Source organism: Numida meleagris, chromosome 9 (genome assembly GCF_002078875.1).
Source record: "Numida meleagris isolate 19003 breed g44 Domestic line chromosome 9, NumMel1.0, whole genome shotgun sequence".
Classification (NCBI taxonomy): domain Eukaryota; kingdom Metazoa; phylum Chordata; class Aves; order Galliformes; family Numididae; genus Numida; species Numida meleagris.
Window position 1 is genome coordinate 279,771 of NC_034417.1, and position 20,887 is coordinate 300,657.

General features: G+C 47.9%; 1 protein-coding gene across 1 annotated transcript; it reads right to left on the reverse strand.

Moving 5' to 3' along the window:
• SORD (sorbitol dehydrogenase) lies at positions 87-16,615 on the reverse strand. Its single transcript, XM_021407626.1, has 9 exons — positions 16,447-16,615; positions 12,969-13,002; positions 12,102-12,266; positions 10,451-10,610; positions 8,153-8,271; positions 7,640-7,705; positions 2,631-2,806; positions 1,696-1,817; positions 87-1,027 (listed from the first exon to the last, which is right to left on the reverse strand). The coding sequence occupies exons 1-9, from the start codon at positions 16,504-16,506 to the stop codon at positions 862-864; spliced, it is 1,068 nt and encodes a 355-aa protein (XP_021263301.1). The 5' UTR covers positions 16,507-16,615; the 3' UTR covers positions 87-861.

A 20,887-nucleotide genomic window follows, 5' to 3' on the forward strand; every position in this document is an offset into this window, starting at 1 on the left:
GCAGCATGAAAGCCCAGAGGACAGCACAGCCCAATAGTCACAGACCCCTTCAAACCATTCACCATACACCTCAGAGGACACAGAGACACCAGGAAGGGTGCATTTATTGTGGGAAGTCCAGTACCGGCCCAAGAAAGGGATCTCAGATTGATCTCCTAGTATTAAAATTAACACAACTCTAATCTAAGATTAGATTTTATCTGCAACCTGCTCCTTGGCGAGTACCTCATTTATGGCTCACTAACTCAGCAGGAAGGGCTGATATCCCAGAGAAGTTACAATCATTCACAGTGGTATTATCTTAGTGATACTGCTCCCCTGCTGTGCTTCCCCCCATGCTAAAAGCAAGCTGTGCTCCTCACCAGCAGCCCCCCCTCAGGAGCCACATAAAGACCAGGATATACTTTCCCAGCTGGAGACATGGCAGCTTCCTTCCAACACACTCCAGCCTGCTCTGCAGCAGTCCTTTCTGCCCCAACAGGGGCTGCTGGAGGGATTACACAGAAGATATGGTCCCAGCTAGCCTCCAGGCCTAGCTTCACCCTGGACTTTCAGGACCTGCACTTTGCTGTTCGTGAAGAGCACGGGGTGAACAATCTGAATGTTCAGACGCTCCCTGGCCAGGTTTTGTTCCACAGGCTGTTATAGTCCCTGAGCATCCCTGGAGGGATGTGCAAAATCACGTATCCCTCAGTGCCATTCACCCTCATTATCATTTGATTTCTTCGCTCTATTACAAAACACTGCCTGCATAAGGTGACTGTGTAAACGTGCAACAGCCATACATCGGCCTCTCGTGGCTTCATGCTTTGCATCTCAGGCAGACAGTGCAATGGGGAGAGGGCCGGGCACCGCAGCATCTCAGGGGTTCTGGTCAGTGGGGTCACATTTCAGCATGACTTTTACCCCTTCGCCCCTCTTTGTGGTCTCGAATGCCTCAAGAGCCTTTTCCAGGGGGAAGCGGTGTGTAACCAAGGGCTTGACGTTGATCCGCTTGGATGCGAGCAAGGAAATGGCCACAGGCCACCTGCAAGGGAAATGGAGAGCAGGAAGTGAGAGCAGTCACCAGCTTGGAGCACCAAGGAAAGGGCAGAGAGAAGCCTGGCTTCATTACAGTAAGCTCTTCAGCCCAGGCAACCAAGGGAATTCTGCCCACAGTCTTCCAGAGAACAAGACCAAAGAGGACAGCTGAGCTTCTCCTGCCTTCAGGGCTAGGACAGCTTCCAGTACACTTGAAGACCTGCTTTTCTGCAAGCTGTGCAGTTCAGTCCTCCATAGAAAGCATATACGCCTTCAAATGGGTTACTGATACGCCTTCAGCTCCAGCAAAATAGGAAAACTAAGCACAGCTCTTGCAAATCCATGCATGCACTGTTCTCCAACGAGAACAACGATGTGGTTTCCTTTCATGATGAGAAAGGAAAGCAGAGCTGATGGGCACCATCAGCAAGGCTGGGTATGCATCAAGATTCCCCAAATCCTTTGTCTCAAAATGGACCATGTAACAGTTAGGAAGGCAGATGCTAGCATGCAGCCAGCTTTTCACACAGCAGTGCGGAGGGGCATTGCCAGGCCAAGCTGCTGCTTAGGATCTCCTAGCATAAAGGGCTGAGAGCAGGTAAAAGTATTCTCAAGGATGCTGGTGATTAAAGACATGGAGACACACCAGCCTGCCCAGCCCCGCATGACACTCACGTGTTGCAGTAGCGGAATATCCCCCGGATATCCACCTCCCGCACTGCAGCATTCACAATGGGCACAGTCACCATCTCAGGGCCCAGCCCCACCAGCACCAGGGTCCCTCCAGAACGAGTGGCCTGGAGACAAGACACACAGATACGCTGTATTTCACCATCTGTCTAAAAATAAAAGTGTTCCTTGTGGCTGTGACGGACTGCCTGGGGCACGGTGGAGAAGCTGGGGAGAGGCAGGATGCTGTCAGGAGACCTTAAGTGCGAAACATGTGATAAACAAGGCTTAAAAAGCAATCTTTCAACAATCCCTGAGGGATTTTGTTATCCAAATCTCATTCTGAAAAATGACTGGCACTTAGGAGTACAAGAGTTTCTTTTGGATCTCAGTAGGAAAGACTTAAAACATCTACGAGACTGATGCTCCCCTGGAATTTCTTTTTGCAGCTTGTCCCATTTGTCTCTTGTCCTTTCATTGCAAACCTCTGAGAAGCGTCTTCTCTACATCCTAACATTACACAGTTCACGAGAGCAAAATATCCCCTCCATAGCTGCTTTTTTCACCAGCTGGAATTAATATTCTTAATTATTTTCTTTACTGGGACTTATGATAAGATGCTGTTCTATTTGTACCAGCTCCCTGACACTGCTGCGTAGCCACGCTTAGGTTTCACGGTGCTCCTGTAGTCTCTTTGGTAAGTGCACCTAGCATCAAATCAGACAATTATTTCCATGCTGTCTGCAAAGACACAACTTTTTAATCATCCCTCAGTGGACAATTTGTCCCTAGTTTGTGGTTTTACGGTCATCTTCCCTTTCCTGCACTAAACCCAATGAAACTAAGGGTATAGTACTGAAAGAACTGTCATTCCCTGCTGGGTCCCAGAAAGAGGAAGCAAAAGCCAGTACTGCTCTAGCCTGGGGACAAGTGGTACTCACATAAATGCCAGCCTGGATGCAGGCTTGGACTCCGGTACACTCCACGGTTATCTCAGGCATGCAGCCAAGCAGACTTTCCACTTTGGCGGCCACCTCCTGCGGGGTCTCGTTCTTTACCTGAATGGTGAAATCTGCCCCCACCTCCTTGGCTGTCTGCAGGCGAGAGGCAGATAAATCTGTGGAAGGACAAAACATGTCAGCAACAGGCACAACACACAAACCAGAGAGGGAGCAAGAGTTTGAGCTTGCAGTCTGCTTCCTAGCCCTATCTGACAAGCAGAACCACCTTGCTCAGTGCCCAGCTGTCGACTACCTCAAGATAAGTCCCAAGAATTTCTGTAGCCCACCCAGACCAAAGGGTTGCCCAGCCTTGATGCAAGCAGATGACAGCCATCAAGGAGCCCTGATGGAAGTACACATTGTTGGGGCCTGAATACAGGCTTACAGGGCAGCACACAACCAGGAAAGGGTTTACGTTCCCTCCCTCAAATTCACACAGGCTTCAGTGAGGAGGTAGCAAGGAAACATGCTCATTTCAATGAAGAATAAGCAGAGGAACCTCAGTGAAGGAAAAGGCAAAAGGCAGCCTACAGTTTGACAAAATCCCAACACTTACTTCTGTATTCTTCTTCCCTGGGTTAGGGTTAGCTAAGGTGCCTGGTTGTGACACCCCCAAGGACATCTTTCAAAGGGCACCTGCAGACCGAGGCTTTGATTTGCAACCCGATAGCCCACAAATCACCCTGCTATGGACAGCACAGCACCCAGAAGTGTTTCTGGTCCATTTGTATAATGAACACTGTGTGTTCTCTCTTCCACATGACCCCAAACCCCAGTGAGGACAGGGACATCTCAGGAGAGGAGAAGCTGAACACTTCAATTGTGGTAAGAAAGAGATACAAGTACACAAACTAGAAGGCTTGTGGTTGGGTTTGGTGATCTGGAAGGTCTTGTCCAGTTTCACCAATTCCACAACTCTATGATTTCCGGGCAGAAATCATCTCTTTGCCTGCCAAAGCAGTGATCTGCAGGGGGCCTCTGTGTTTGCACTGGAAAAGAAGTCTGGATCAAAGGTGGAAACTGAGCTGTAACAGCCAAGATTCCTAGACCCACAGCTGAGGAGTGGGCAGTGCCTCCTGCCAAAGATCCTAGGCTTGAAGACTGACAAAAACACACCTTTCCCCAGGGTACGTTCCTTCTCCTTTCTAGGACAACACAAAGAGGAAAATACCCTTCACACCAGGACACAGCATCTCTTCCAGCTTCAGAGAAGTCAGAGATAGGGTTGGGGGCGGAAATAATCAGGGAGAAGAGAACAGGAGAGAAGGCTATAACCCTGGTGAGTCCACTGCTCTAAAGTGAGCCGCTCTGAGTCAGCTCCAGAGCTGGAAGGAAGCGAGGCCAGAAGACCTGCCTTGCCCATCATGCAGGGAACATGACGTTACTGCCAGGGCAGGTGATGGACATGTCCCTGCCAGCTCGTGGCCAGGTGCAGGCACACCCAGAGATGAGCACCCAGGAAAGCTTGGGGGGAGTTTCAAGAAGGGAGAACAAAGGGTTATAAAATGCTACTGAAGGAGGAAAAGCCAAGGCTGGAAACTCAATGCAACATCACCCTGGAAGCCCCAAGGTGAGGCTGTAGGAGACATTAGTCACCTCTATCCTTCCCAAGCTCTGAGCTCCTTGGGCAGTGTGTACAGTCACGCTTTGCACCGAGCTGCACTCAGGACTTCCCAAACAACAAGAGCTGCTAGTTTTCAGGCACTTCAAGAGCTCAGCAGCACTTCTGCCTGGCATGGCTGGTGTCTCTCAAACCTCAGTGTATGGTAGCAAAACCCATGCAGAAAACTGCACACTTCTTCTGCAGCTGGTGTCAGCTTTCTGATCTACTCATCAAGGAAGCCCTTGCAGAGGAGAGGGATGCAGGAAGAGCAACAATACCATCAGAGTCAGTCAGGACTCTGGTAACATCTTGGTACGCATGGCCTATGTGAATCACTGTTAAACATTTATTAAAGCTGCCAGAATTGCAGGTTCTCCAATCAGAAGGCTACTGTGTTGTCCAGCGCTCAGACACTTGTGAGTTCATAGGACCAAGCTGTTTAGATTTTAAACCTCAGTGTGGCTGAACCCCACATAACTCTTGGGTAAATGCTCAATTAAAGAACTACCTCTTGCCCTTAGGCAGAAATTAATTTTCACTTCCCAGTCAGAGATAATCAGTGGTTTCACTGCTAGACTAAGCAGCCCAATCTTGCATCTCTAAACCCACAGAAATTATCAAATCACACTTAAGCTTCTTGTGAGCCAGTTTAACTGGGAAATATTCTTGAAGCTCTCACATGTTCCGTGTTGATCAGCCTTCATAAAGGAGCTGAACTTGGTCTAGTTATTCATCTTCCCGGACATTGAATTCCAGGGTTTCCAGAGGTACCAGTACACAGGACTTAAGATTTAAGCAACCCAAGGGGAATAACGACCCTTAGGGAGGAAATACTAAGTGCACTTTAAGTGACAGAACAAGGCAAGACAGTCCAACACTCTCATAGAAATATCCAACCACTGCTTCACTTGCTTGGAGTATAAAGCTACTCTTTTAGGTCTTTAAGGACAAAAGGAGTTTTTCAGAGCAACAGCATGTCCACAGCAAGGAAGAAGGAGAGGAGAAGGTACACCCATAGCAATGGAGTGGAGGAAGCTGTAGGGTCTTAGGGAATAGCAGACAAGGAGCCATGTAACAAATTCACCTTCAGCACTCAATTGCAAGCCATTAAACACATCCATTAGCCTGCTGGGAATAAAGCACTTCTGGGAGAAGCACACAGGTTATTTAGAAGCACCAATACTTTGTGTCATGTAAGCTGTCATAGTTGGTAGGAAAGCCAACCTCTGGTGCACACTACCCTTTTGGGAAGGGTAGAGCTGAGTCTCTAGCTACAGTGCTGGAGTTTCTTCAGAAGTTTTCCAACATTGGTTGGCTTCAGCTATGACAGTAGCCATAGGAGGCGAGTTCTCCCCACACTGGGAGAAAGCTCTGCTAGTGAGTTATATATTCATGTGCAGTTCTCCAAAACAAACATTTAAAGCAATGAGCTTTCAGAGTGCTGTGCAAAGTTCTTCATAGACAAACATCATAAAAATGGTATGAGCTGAACTGAAGAATTTGGCAGCAAAAGACAAAAGGGCCTTGTTGATCAGTCACCTCATAGGTATCGGCTCCTAAAGCTGACACAAAAAAGCAGTTCCTTGAGAAGCACAGAAAAATCCCCAGAGACAACAAGCCTAACTAAACCCTTTTCTCAGTTCATGTCATGTACAAATATTTGACTAGAGGCGGCACCTGCGTGGGTGTCTCTGAGTATCTCAGCCCCAGGTGGGGGATGTGGAGATATCCATACAGCAGGATTGCTACCCAGGCCTTGCTCACCCCACAAAGCAGGTACCAAGAACTTCCTATGGTCACCTGGAGCACATGCTATACAGACCTCTAGTTCACAGACAGCAGCTCCCTGAGCTACAGGAAAGACCACATCTGAGCAGGACCGGGGCTGGGGCACTGGGGTGACCCAGCAGCCTCAGCCCCACCAACCCCTGCCAGCTCATGAGTCTCTTCCCCACCCACGGACTCGGTCACCCACCAGCCTCTGCAGTAGCTCAGCTCTGCAGCAAAGGTATGATTCAAGAAGTCAAGCTGATCTACCTCCTATGGCAACGATCATCCTTGGATGACAACACTTAGCAAAATCTAAGGCCTGAATTGATTACATCCACCAAGCACACCCTGCAGGGTGGGGCCAGCATAGCAAAATGTGCCCTTGACTTGGCAGCATGAGCATTTTGGGAGGAGAAGGCAATAACCAGCCTTTGGTTTTGACGCAATCTAGTACTGAAGGATCCTTCCAGAAAAGCAAAAGGGTGGAACCTTAATCTTGTCTCTCAAGACTGAAAAACAGTAAGTCAAAAAAACCTGGTCCAAAGTGGGGAGGTGGAGCAACAGCCTTCTGAAAGGACCATGCTGGGGCTTTGGCCCAGAACACTTCAGCAACCTCTGCTTGCTGCTTGGTGGCATCTCCATCCTCAGAGGTTTTCCAGACCCAAACAAAAGCATGTTAGACCGTATTTCTCCAGGATGCAGTTAGGCAAGGATTTCTGAAATGTAGGCATCCTGAAAAGGCCATTTTGGTCACTAAGAGTAATCAGTGGAAAATGCACCCCCCTAGCACAAAAGCAGCAAGAAAGACTGTAGAGGGACGATGTGGCTGGACACAGAAATGACCATGAAAATACTTTGTCCAGGCCACCATCTAGGACTACAAAAGGAGAACAGTTTGCTTGGAGAAAAGCTCCAAAAACAGCACCAAGGAGGGAAGAAAATACATTGAGTTTGCCTGCCATCAAGGTAAAGATTAGAAGCAGACACAATCAATGTCTATAAGCATTATAAGGAAGAGAAAATCTAATAATCAAGACACCTCATTCTGTGAGTCAAGGCACAACATAAACTACAAACTGAAAGGTGAGGTCAGAAGAGCTAAAAACAGAAACAGAAAGAAAACAAGCAGCGATCAGAGGCAGCAGGAGCAAAAAGAGCATCTGCAACTATAAGATTTCCCAGGCAGATGCACTGCCATTTCTCAAGAGACCTGCTCAAATTCCAATGGAAGCTTCTAGGGCTTGATCCAACAACCACTCATTAGCCTCTGGTTTATTCCCCTTGAAGCGATGCAGCTAGCCCACTTGCACAACCTACTTCTGCTAGGAAGCAGATGTAATTAGCCTGGTCCAATAACCTTGCAGGGAAGCACCAGTTGCAACCTGCATGCTCTATAGATTCTAATTAGGGCAGAGATTAATGTCTTGTCCTGGAGAATGAGGTGTTTATTAGGATTCCCTCCAAAAAGGCACTCTACCACTGCATTCAGGGACAGGCATGAGGTTTCCAAGCAGTTACCTTGAAGTAACAACAATTCTGTGAAAAATGCAAGCTTCTAAGGATTGAAAGGACTTACCTGTAACTATCACTGCTGCTGCACCCATCATCTTGGCTATAATCACATTAACAAGGCCAATTGGTCCTGGGTATAAAGGGCAGAAAAAGCACATTTACAGCTGTCAGACAGCACCAGATGAGGGATTTGAATGTGCCCAGAGCTGGGCTCTGATTACGTTTCCAGGTGGGCAGCTCTCAGATCACAGCATCACCACAGCCCCAGGGTAGTGAGAGCAGATGTGGAGAGCAGCTATTGTTACAAGAGGGACTCTGCAATGAAAACACCACCCTCTCCTCTGCTCCCTCAAGCTGCCGGGCGCAGTATGGCTTGTACTTTGCATTCTGGCTGCTCAGAGCGCAGCTCTGCAGTGCAGTATGGGCAAGGACAGCCTCAAGGTCTCCCCTGGCACCGCCATAACTCTCCCAAAACACACACTTACAGCTGGGTCTGGAAGCATAGCCTGCACCCCGTCCATCCCCCTCTGTGCCACTGCTGGCAGAGAACCCAGGGACTGAGGATGTTCTACCATACCTGAGCCACATATGAAGACTTTGCTTCCCAGAGTGACTCCTGCTCTTTTGCAGGCGTGGATTCCCACCGAAAGAGGTTCAATAAGGGCCCCTTCTTCAAAGGTGACATTATCTGGAAGCCTGCAAGAGCCAGACACAGAGCAACAGTCACCAAGGAGGTTTATGAGAGTGATGAGGAAGGCAGTGATACCTGAAGACTAAACATGGGTCTAATTAACCATTGCAAAATACATTCTCACCTACAGTCTGAGAAATGCAGGACTGGAAGGCATTTCAAGAGGTTGTATTGCCTAAGTACCCAACACAGGGACCCACAAACTTCTGCACACCACCTGTAGGTTTCTCTACAGCTGGGACCCATCAGTGAAGACCCCTCATTTGGGTGGAGTCATGGTGCTCCATAGAATCATAGAATCTTTTGAGTTGATAGGGACCTTTAAAGATCATCCAGTCCAACTCCTCCAGGCTTCAGGGAACACCTTGCTACCTAGCACAAGCCAATGGCGATGCCATATAAAGCAAAGGCAGCCAGAACAATGTTTCCACATCATGCCCTGGATATGATGCATTAAGTGTTTGTTTAAGTGGACTGGTCCCAGGAGACATTATAAATGTGTACAGAGAGTATCAAACACCTTTTGGACAGAAAGAGAAGCATAAGGCAGCTAGCAAAACTGTTGGAAAAAAAAGCAGAGGGAGGGCGAAACCTTTCTGCACTGCTGACAGAAATAAATCCCAGACTTTCAGAAAGCCACCAGTGTGGCCTCTCACACAGCGGGTACTGGAACAGCACTGGGAAGCTCAAGGTCAGAGCTCAGCCACACCACCACAAAGACAAAGCAACGGAAATGACAGCTGTGGGAAGGCAGCTGTAAGACGTCTCTATGTCCCTTACCTCCAAGAGGCATTAAAGGGCTTACTCCAAGAGTTTGGATGCCTGAGAGTTTGGCATCACATCCTGCAGAAAGACAGACAATACTTGCCCAAATGTGCAAATGCCCACTGAGCTCCGCCATCAGCTTTTCTTGGCAAATCTGTGCTGACAAGAGCAACTTCATGCCAGGGAATTTGCTCTCCATCACACGGCCATAGCACTGCTGATCTGAACCCGAGAGCACCAGGCTGTGTTTCACAGTTTAAGTTAAAAAAATATAATTAACCGAAGTAATATCCCCAGTTATTCAAACTGGGGAAAACAGCAGACCTCTCACTAAAATAAGATAAATACAAAAAACCAGCCAATTCCTCCCCAACAAGGACTTGTGATATACTGTCAGAAAATGGTATTTAAAGAAACGGGGAAAATCAGGGATAGCAGGTCTGCACAGCAAGAAGTTAGGCCCATAAAGAGCAGCATCACATTCTGCTAGCAGCTGCTTTGGATTCAGTCTGAAAGGACCTTTCTGCCTGAGGATGCTCATGAGAAGTAAAAGCATTCAGATGCCTTCTTCTGAATGATTCGACCCTGAACGCTGACTCTGTGGACACCAAAGAGCAATTCTGGCAAGTCCTTGCTTCACAGAGATTGAGAGAGAAAAGCTCCAGATAGAGACCTGTCTCAAGAAACGAGAATCTTACCCTATTTTTACCTTCCTGTGTAAATGCACTTACATGGGTATAATACTGTAGTGGTTTATGCACATTTTTAGCATAGTAATTTCCTGGAGTATTTAAGAACAGGTTTGCTTTTAAGCAAACATGTCACTACTGCCACAATGAAGAGCACCCTCAAGTTTGATCAAGTGAATATGAAAACAGATGTGTAATCCTGGCAGCTCAGCGGGGCCACTCAGTGCCACACACAAAAACAGCAGCTTAGCAGGGACACTGTTTTCTCTTCCTGTTCTGCTACATGAGGTGACTTTGTTTCAAATGCCAGAGCAAAGTGCCAGCAATTGATGTGGTTCTTCCTGATAAACAGCAGTAATACTAGAATCAGACAAAGACCTGCCGGCACAGCTGTAAGAAGGCAAGGATATAAAAAGACAACAGAAAAGACCCCAAGAGCAGGGACCAAACGGGAAAAGGAAATAATTATAGGGTACAACAGTGGTGACATTGCAGGAAATGTCTGCTGATCTCTGGCACCAGAGGGGAGAGCTATACCTGCCTGATAAACCCTTTGCAAGGTGGCTGCCGTTCAAACCTTTACATGTTATTCATGGATCAGAAAGCAACAAAACCTGTTGTGTTCAAGTAAAGAGCACTCACTGTGATACTCAAAAGGGCCAAGGGCAATTGCTTCAACTAATCCCCCCACAGAGAATATACATTTCTCTCCAGAGGGTGCAGGACTGACTTGTAGCAGTAGCTGGCACTGTGCTTGTAGTAGCGGCACAGGTTCCCATCATCGGGAGGCGTCGCACAGAAGAAGATGGTTGGAGACAGGTTATAGCGGCCAGTTTTGCAGAACTCATCTGTTTCTCTAGGGACACCAGGCTCGATGGCCACACGATCACCTGCCAGGGTGAAAGCAGAGTGCGTTACTCAGAGGGAGGGTGGGCACATAGTACGGGTAGCTCAGAACAAGTGCGGAAGACAGCATGAAACCCCGGCACAGGAGAAGCATGAGGGACATCTGCTAGCTGAGAAAGATCACACAGCACACAGCAGGCAAGTTCCCAGCACTCCCTTTACGGAGGCCTCCTCACCAAGACCTTCACAGTTAGATGAAAAGAGTTGGTGTTTCAGAGGCACAGCCACAGAGCAGATGGAGGCTCAGTCACATAGAAATCTCTCTCCAGCTGCACTCAGTCTCAATAGATGAAAAGACAGCCCTCAGCCTAAGCAATCCCACACTGATCAGATCTCGTTCAAAATCAGAGTAAGAAATAATTAAAACAAAGCAGGGGAGCTCTGCTGGTCACCAAGCTGGAAAGGAACTCAAGATGCAGAGGTGACAATCAGGACTCAGGCAGCACATATCAGAGAACAGAGACAGCTTGATGCTAATGATAGCATAGCCTTTGTGGCTGGAAAGACACATGCTGCAGAACAAAACATAATTATTTAAATGAACTTACGAGGTAGGATGGACTAAGGGAAAAAAATGGTGGGACCGCATTACAAGTACACAAGGGACAGAAGATGGTTCCTTTTTATTTGGCAGAGAAAGCCAGTCAATGCTAAATTCTCTCAGCTCTCCACCAAAAGGCTCTTAATTAGGTACAGTGACAAACAAAAGGATGGATCAAAGTAAAGATCTGTGATAGTTCACTGCACCATCTGTGACATGGCACACAGGGAATGCCTAGGGGAGAGAGGGGCAGGACATGCTGAATGCTCTCCCAGCCTCCCATTACATTCAGTTTCAGGGACCACCAGGCTGCACGTGGTTTCTCTGCATTTTGTAACCCTCACCAATTTCTCTCCTTCCTTCATCTGCATTGAATTTCATCTGCAACCCATCACCCAGGCACCCTGCTACCTCTCTCTTGTCCTCTCCACTCTGCCTAACTCGCAGCCATCAGCAAATGGCAAAGTTCACTGCTAAGTCCATTTTCTAGGACATTTCTGCAAACTGCAGAGGTCACAATGTTGCTCCAATGGCCCTCTCCACTACAGGGGGCCATTTGCTCCTTCATGTACACACACACTGAAGAAACATTAACAGCAGGTTGTTGGCAAGAGCAACGCATGTGGTTTCTGCAGCTTTCTCCAGCTTCCTCAAAAGGCACCTTTTATCAGCATGCACTCCAACTTGCACCAAAACACAATCAGAGCAGATCAAGGTAAGATAAGATACTGAGATACTCCTAAGAAAAAGATAAACCACTGCAGTCAAGTTGGGTAACACATAGCACTGTGGCACTCTTAGGGGAGGGTCAGACTGTGTGACCTGCAGCTCATAAAAGCAAATGCTTTATTGCAATGGAAAAGCACAGCCTGTTATCAATGCATTCTCAGGAAAAGAAAACAAAAACTCAAAAGATAGATTCAATTCTAATCACCTGGTTTCAGATGTGTCACTCCTGCTCCCACTTTGATGACAGTCCCGGAAGCCTCGTGCCCCAACACCATGGGGTCCTTCACGATAAAATCTCCAATTCGACCATGCTGCCAGTAGTGAACGTCGGATCCACAGATCCCAACAGAATGCATCCGCATGAGGACCTCTGCCAGAAAGGGATGAAAGCTTCCATGTAGAAAAACTTACCTTCTTTAACACTGGAAGAGAGACACACTCACTGTCTCTGTGTCCCATGATCATGGTCAAACCAGCTCTGAAATACCCACATTTACTGGAATTAAATAAATGCACCAGAACTGCATATACACGCAGGACAGATGGCACATTCATGAGACGTGCTGAAATGTAAAGCTGTACAAGGATTTTCATTTCAGTAAAGCTTAAAATAGGGTGAGATCCCTGTCAATGAAAGCTAATACAAACTAAGAGGGGCATGATGCCTCCTGGAGCAAAAACAAAAGAGCAAGTACATTTAATTTCTCCTTCTCCCTATGCTATAATTTCAGCCCTGGAGAGAGCGGTGAATCAAATCCCCATGAGCCCATACACCTAGCCTGTTACTATTTAGCCCTTCAGTAAGGTCCTCTGGCCTGTCCCAAGAGCAGTGTAATGTGAAATACATGAAACAGGATGCAAAATGAAGCCAGATTCTGGGCTATTTCTGTGACTGCTCCAGCTCTCCTTTTCAAAGGGAAATACAGCATTATCCATTTCAGCTGCAGATTCTTTTTTTAGATTATTTTATACTTTCTCAGCTGTTTATAGTATCATGGAGTGACAAAAGAGAACACGAAAAGAAAACAGAGCAGCAAAGGCGGCAGGGAGAATCAGTCATCTCCAGACCTACCATTGGGACCCGGCTCCGGGATCGGACGGTTTTCCTGCGGACAAACAGAAAGAAAAAGAGGGATTCAGGTGCTTGTTGCCCAGAGATGTGATGGATGCCCTGTCCCTCAAGGCCACACTGGACAAGGCTCAGAGCAACTGGCGGAGCTGTGGATGTCCCTGCTCATTGCAGGGAGTTGGACTAGATGACCTTTAAAGGTCCCTTCCAACTCCAAGGATTCTATGATCATACTATAAAGAAGATATTTTTACTACAGAGCAATAACTAAATGTATAAATCACTCGTAAATGCTACTGTAAACCATGTTGAAAGCCATGTCCTCTTCTTGTAATTGTATGAACATCTCTTTATGGGATGAGTAGTAAGTGTGGGCTTCTGAAAGTCATCGCATAGTGCTGGCTGTTGGCTGCAGGTCATCCTTCCTCCCAAACGGCCTGCAACCTTTCTGCCTTTGCTGATCTCTCCCAACTACTTCAAAAGTCAAAAGAAGAATTCTGTTGGGTATTACAACACTGAGACGGAACAGTGCACCACTGCACATTGCGCTTCCAAACATCTCTGAAGTTCTGGGTCAAGGAACACAGAAAGGGTATATGAATGTCCCAGCTTTAAAGAGGCTCTGCCATACTTTTATTCTCAATGTTAAGAAAGTGAAAGGGAAAAGATTATGTTTGCTTTCCTATCAACAATAAGAAATTCACTGAAAGTCCACCTTTAGGGTCATGCTTCCAAGAGAGTCCTCACTGAAGCTGTTTGCGCTAACTTTGCTCTCTGCAGAACCTACGTGTGGCTCAAATTTTCATGCATCCTATAACCCTTTGCCCACAGGCCAAGACTGGGCACAAGTCCTCTGAGCAGATCTCCTGTTCCCAGAGCTCCCATTTAAATATTGCAGCTACTAGGAAACATTTGGTGGACATCACAGAACAGTGAGCCCACAGCCGGTGTTTGCCTCTTGCAGTGCTTACCTCGGGCTGTATCTTTTTGCAAGAGTGCCTTCAGTATCTAGTTAGCAAGGAAACTGATCTCTGAATTCAATTTAGAAAAGGAAATTTTCTAGAAAAGGAAAATTCCAGCAACAAAACAAAATTTAACGAGTGCAAAAACAGATATGGAAATCCTGAAGCTCATCTGTACCAAGGCCGCAACTCTGTAGGCTGATTACAGGGGTACTGCATCACAGCTGGGAACTGTGGGAAGTGCAGTGGGGCGAGGTGAAGGGAAGCTGGATAGAAGTTGACCCAGGCACACATCTCCCGCAGCACAGCTTTCTTAAAATACCTACTGAATAACCAGTGCTGCCTGTGGGCAGAGTGGCCCAAATTCTGATGACCGTGGTGTGAAGTGTGGTGCAAGTCCATCAACTGAAATTGTCAATGCAATGCATTTATTCTGGGAGGGAGGCAGTTCTGTCCCACCAAGGACACAGTACAGAACATTTGTTTTAAAAGAAGCTGATCTAGATGTAAGCTCTAATGTAAAAAATGTCTAACATGCGCAGTCTGGTAGCACATCAGAGGTACAGACCGCCTCAGCTACCCCAAAGGAATCAAACACTCTCTAGTCAATGGCTAGAGATAAAAACAAAGCCAACTTTTAGCTGAAAATGTGTAGGTGGGATTCCTCAGTCCAAAGAAAAACACATTTTTTTTTTCTTTTCAGTAACAGCTGTGCCAAAAGACAGATGTTTTAGTGGAAAACGCATCCTCCAGCTTGATTTGTTAAAAACATAATGACCCAAGACTCCACATTCCTGGATGGATGTTTCCTGTCCATCGCTCATGGTGAAGTCCAGAGACAGCAACAGGTCTGACTGAGGCTGTGAAGCAAATGCAGCACTTTCTTCTGTGAAACAAGATCTATTAGGAGAGGAAGGATACAAACCAATACATCTCTAAGTGGCAGAAAATGGGAGGCTGCTCTAACTGTAAAAGAACTAACAAAATATGCCAATATATTTTCACATAACATAGATCAGAATCTGAATTCAGTGACTCTTTCAATGGCAAACAGGTTCATAAGGGTGCGGGTATCATGGGAAAGATTACTTCACCTAACTTTAGCCATCAATAATGCAGATAACAAGCTCAGCGTTTCCTGTTCAAACTCTTAATGTGACCAAGAGGCACTGGAAGGAGAGCACTGGGGCAAAGAAACACAGCAGTCCAACCCCCCTGCAACGAACAGTGATACCCACAGCTAGATCAGGTGCTCAGGGCCCCATCCAGCCTGACCTTGAGTACCTCCAGGGCCAGAGCATCCACCACCTCTGGTGGTGGGCAACCTGTTCCAGTGCCTCACTATCCTTATTGTAGAACACTTTCTCTTCATATCCAACCTATATCTCCTCTCTTGCACTTTGAAACCATTTGCCTTCATCCTGTCACAACAGACCCTGCAAAAGAGTCTGTTCCCTTCTTTCTTACAGCCCCTTTAGGTACTGAAGGCTGCTATCAGGTCACCTCTGAGCCTTCTCTTCTCCAAGTTGAACAGCCCCAGCTCTCTCAGCCTGTCCTTGCAGGGAGGTGTTCCATCCCTTGGATCATTTTTGTGGCCCTCCTCTGGATGTGCTCCAACAGGTCTATGTCTCTCCTGTGCTGAGGAGCCCACATCCGGACATAGTACTCCAGGTGAAGTCTCACAGCACAGAGCAGAGGAGCAGACCCCCTCGCCCTGCTGGCTGCGCTGCTTTGGATGCACCCAGGGTATGGTTGGATTTCTGGGCTGCGAGGGCACAGTGCTGATCCATGTCCAGCTGCCATCCACCAGTACCCCCAGGTCCTTTTCAGCCTGTGAGATTACAGACCAGCAACACAAACAGGATGAGCCAGCATCCATCATCACAAGGCTTGTGCACCTTTCTGAATGACAAGACCTTGGGAACGTGTTCTTGAACCAGAGCACCAGCTTGCTCCTCACTCACTGTGCAGGGCCTTTTACATGGAGCAGAAGTCAGGCTGTTGCTGCGTGCCCTTCCAGTGAAGGCTGCAGTGGGGCCAAGATGGCAGGGAGCCATGCAGGAGTCACCCACGTGAGCACCGCTCGGCCTTCAGCGTGCCTTCCTCACCCTGTGCAGGAACGGCACCACACCGTCCCCACGATCCCACCCCGAGCACGTTCTGCAGGTCTCTGACGTCCGCCCGATGGTGACAGCTCTCCTGCCAGGCCTGTTTGTGCAGAAAGCCGCCCGGCAGCCTACCCACACAGCGAGCCGCCCGCACGGCCTGACAGCTCCGCACAGGAGCGAGATGGGGTTGAGAAGCCGCTTAGAAGCCGGCACCTGCACGGGCACGCTGACGGAGGCACGTGGCCGACTCGGCTCCTCTTAACCTCCTTCCCAGCCATTAAGCAATGCGTCACCTGCAATTACTACTTTCTGGGAACGCCTTTTCTCGGCGATCCCCGCCGGCAGCGCGGCCTTCCCGCCTGCCTCCCGCTGCCCTCCGCAGCCCGCGGCCCCGCTCCCCCCGGCCCGTACCAGCCGCAGCTCCCCGGCCCGGTGCACTACCACGGCCAGGTTCTGCCCCGCCGCCGCCATGGCTCGGCTCAGCTCGGCGCTCGGGTCCAAGGGCCAACAGCGGAGCCTCTCCCCGCCGCGGGGCCGCCCTCTGCCCCCAGCCGGCCCGGCGCCGCCCCGCAGGCCCCCCTCCCCTCGGCCCGGCCCACAGCCGGGCAGCCCCGCTCCGCCCTCCCGGTGCCCGCGGAGCCGGGGAGAGCCGGCTGGGGGCTGTAGGCCCGGCGCGCTCCGGGTCCTGCCCTCTCTCCGGGCCGCGTCCCTACTCTTCACTGAGCACAGGGTAAACACAGCAACATCTGCCGCGCAGTGTGGGGAGCAGGCAGCAGGCCTGGGGCCTTGTGTGCTGCACGCCGAGCTTGGGCTGCAGTCACACAGCATCTGCGCATCGTTTCCGTGCAGGGAATGGACTCCAGGGAATAAGCTTGAGATTTCAGGCTCTCGAGGTGGCAGGGGTATTTTCTGTCTGAGATCCTTTGCAGGCAGAGCTGGCAAAGATCTCCAAAAGATCATTCACCCCGGTGTTCCCCGAGCAGCCTGAAGCTGAGAGTTTTTGAGCTTGAGCTGCCTTGGAAAAACAAAACAAACAACTCAGGATGTGTCATGCAACGTTGCCAGAACCATTTAAGGTTTTGCCTCAACGCCAAATTATGTTTCTTCTTCCTGCTGTATTTGTTTGCTTGCATGAATGGGAGTACCTCTGAACTTCCTTTCCTTTTTTTTTTATTTACCTTGCAGGCAGGTGAGGGCTGATATGTCAGGATCAGCTGTATCTGTCGTTCCCAGCAATGTTTGTTGGAGGCAGGGTGGAATTAGTGGCCACAAGCTGACCTGTGGTTACAAGGGTGGGGGAAGGAGTATGTGTGAGGGAAGCTGTGACAGAACATGTTACTCAGTGTTTACATGGCAGTACACCTCCTCCCTTGATGAAGCCCCAGTATTCATACTTCTGCAAATTGCATAAAGATAGCGAGTGGCTGTCTCCTCCTGAACACTCTTATTTGCTTGAGGCACCTGCTCATGGCTCTCCTTTTTGGGACATGTTGCAGCCAGCCTCCAAGCTACACTGCAGGGCAGACCATCATGCGTTCAAGAAACGTTTAGATGTTGTACTGAGGGATATGGTTTGGTGGGGAAATACAGGTGGTAGGTAGATAGATGGGCTGGATGATCTTGGAGGTATTTTCCAATTTTGGTGATTCTGTGATTCTGTCTGCTGATTTTCAATGAAAACCCTGAGTAAGCGGAGTTGCCCAGAATTAAGCATGTCTGGGGATGCTGGCGATTCCCATGCAGCCTAGGCTATGAATAACCCAGCAGATTGAAAGTTCATTCTTCTCTTCCAGCAGAAACTGGTGGTGCTGGCTTTTCTCAAGGTGCAGCCATGCCCTTGGCCAACACAGCCATGTGGCTGGACAGCTTCTGCTCCCTGCCCCACCACAGGATGTGAAGGAAGGCAGTTCCTTGGTGGCACTGGTGGAGACAAACAGCTTTTTGTTGAGGCAGAACTAGTCCCTTCAGCTCTTCCACCCCTCCTTGCCATGACTGTCAGCACTCCAATTTCCTTCTCTTTCCAGCTTTTCTTCTGATTCCACTTCACGTTTTCCATCTGTATTTTCTCTGACAGTACTTGCTGTCCAGTGCTTCTTCAATTTACGAGGACTTGGCCAGCTGCTGTAAAATTCCTCTGAGATCCTGGTTTAAGAGAAGCTTTGAAGCTCACATCATGGTCTATTTCTCGTTGTTTGCCTTTCAGTGCCACCTCACAAACTCTTTTGACCACCAACCAAGGAAAGCTCCAAATAAAAACTACTTAGGACTTAGTTGTTTCTTTTTTGTTTCTTTCCTGTGCAAGCTGGTAGGCACCAACTTCTTCTGACCACAAAGGGCATACATATTTCCCTCAAGCATGGTAGTAGCAGTACTATAAAGATCATGTCATAATCATAAGTTTATAGTGCAAAACAATCTGTATTGCCAGAACAGCTTCACTTTACATCTGCTCAACCGAAACGTGTTTACTTAAGAAGCTGATGATTGGGATTGTTGTTCCCTTGCTAGGTGAGAGGATAGGTGCTTTGCTGACATGACCGTAACTCAGTTTACATCTATCAGCCAAACTCAGCATGCATTTTCCTTCTTTGCAAGTTCTGAAACGCCCCTCAGGACCATTTCAGCTCAAGCAGGATTTACGCCAAATGCAGTTTCTTTCATTTCCCCTATTATTTACCTCAGAAGAGGTCCCCATGTTTCCCTAGGAGGTGCAGTCATTCTCAACAGGATTCCTCTGAAGCTTCTTGCACATCGCAGCCTAACAATTCTATTTCTGTTGAACTGGTGCAGAAGTTTTATTCTACATTTAAAAAGAAAATGCTAAAACACTTGTTCAGATCTACCAGCACCTTTGACAACATTTCACAAAAGAAGTATTTTAAAAAGCATGGTAATACTTGTCGTCTATCCTGGAGAAAGGGATTTCCGTGACAACATCTCAGCCATAAGATCATAATCAAGACCTTAGGTAGTTTCATCTCATGGCACCAAGACTCTGGGAGACTTTGTGACTGCAGGTTATCAATTTTTGCATCATTCTGTTCTGAGTCAAGACCTTCATCTATCCCTGTGCGTACGTGCCATCACTCAGTCTGCCTTCTCCATTGATTCCATGATTCAAGTAATCAGAAGTCTCCTAAACAGGTGGTTATTTGCATAGCTTACATTTACAGCTTCTTAAGAATCAATCCTCAGCTGCTCACTTCCTTGTTCGTGCTTAAAGGGTATCACACTTTGGATCCTCCCATCAACTTGTATTTTATTTAATTTTCCCCGTAGCAGTAATGCTTAGGTAATCATTCACAATCTGCTTGTGAGAAAATCATCTGGAGATCTTTTATCAGCTTTTCAAGAACATGGAGGCATGCACTTCCTCCTGTCCAGGGAGAGGTGGCTGTACCTTTTGTGTTGCTCACTGGGGCTGTCCTGTTCCTTGTTTCCATGTTTATTCTCAGAAATACAGAACTTACCACCAACCTCTGTTGCCAATGACATTTGTCCAGCTGGGGCATTTGTCCGCTCTTTTTGTGCCATTGCCTGGAATACCCCAAGCCCATGTACACAGTAGTGTGAGTCACTCAGTCTGCTCAAGGGCAAGGACCAAACTGCCCAGAAGTCACTGAAGGTAATTTGGTGATGTACAGGGGTCCAAGGCAGGGATGCTACTCAGGGAAGCTCTGCTTTACTCCACAACTAACTCCTGCGTCACGTATCCAGGAACACCTCTCTTCAGCCAGATTTCCTGAGCCACTGAGTGGTGGCAAAGCTGTCTACATTGATGTCAGTGCCTGGTGGTTGAAGCACTGGCTCAGGTACATGTACGTAAGGGTTTTAAACCCCAGGCTCTGCTTCCAGGACCTTCGAATAACAAAATGTTCTTTGGGACACCTGCAGTTACAAAAATAGCTTTCCAAGCATCAAGACCTGTTTGCTAGTGCATTTCAAAAACTCTTGTACTGCTTCTTTCCATGCTCCGGCATTGTCATGTCAATCGTATGCAACAGCGTGCATGGGTATGTGACCCACTGCTCCTTCTTTCGGAGTACAGTTTTACTGACTTCACAGTCATTTTTCACATAGGAAACTGCCAGATCTCCTCTAGCCATTGACTCCCCATCTCAGTACCCTTGGGAGCTAAGGGTGGGAGCCTCGTCCAGAATGTGACACTTGGGCTGCGAGTCTCTTAATCCAGGAGAGTTGCCTGGATTAATTGGTAATGTTTAATCCACGATCCCCCCCACATGCTACAGCCACACAATGCCCTTCTGAAATTCCTGCATGAATTCAATTCTGATATTAACCCTGCAAAGTTAAGCAGTCGAGTTGTTAATGCCCTATGAACCCAGTGGCTTCTGCCCAGATCCTCCTCTCTAGTCTGCAACACATGAAAGTAACAAAATAAAACCTAGTTATCTGATTCTTTCTGAGCCTTATTCACTGAATTAAGATGAAGTAAGTGGGGAAAAGTGCCACTATCAATGGTTAGCATCATACAATGACAGACAGACAGATGTAACCTAGAGGAACCAACTGTGGGTTTGCCACCAGCTCCTGTCCAAGGCAGGGTTAACTGTGGAGTGATATCAAGTTGATAAGAGCCTTATCCAGTCTGGTTGGTGGTGTCTTCGTGGCTGATAATCTTTTAACATATCTTTGTGCCTGTCCCATGGCTACACTGTACATGGAGACAGTTTTTTCCTTAAGTTCAACCAGTGTGTCTGTAATGCAATTTGAGCAGTCACTTCTTGTCTTTCCTCTGGGCACCTCAGAGATGAGAAAAGTCTGGTTTTATCTTCTCTAAATCCAGCCACTACATAACTGAAGGCAGCAATTACATACCCCAGAAACCTTC

Excerpts from the sequence above, each read along its gene's own strand:
- SORD (XM_021407626.1), bottom strand. The coding sequence starts at position 16,506 with ATGGCGGCGGCGGGGCAGAACCTGGCCGTGGTAGTGCACCGGGCCGGG. Across the intron at positions 7,706-8,152 it reads AGTCTTCATATGTGGCTCAG|GACCAATTGGCCTTGTTAAT; the intron begins GTATGGTAGAAC and ends CTTTATACCCAG. Across the intron at positions 2,807-7,639 it reads AGCAGCAGTGATAGTTACAG|ATTTATCTGCCTCTCGCCTG; the intron begins GTAAGTCCTTTC and ends GTCCTTCCACAG.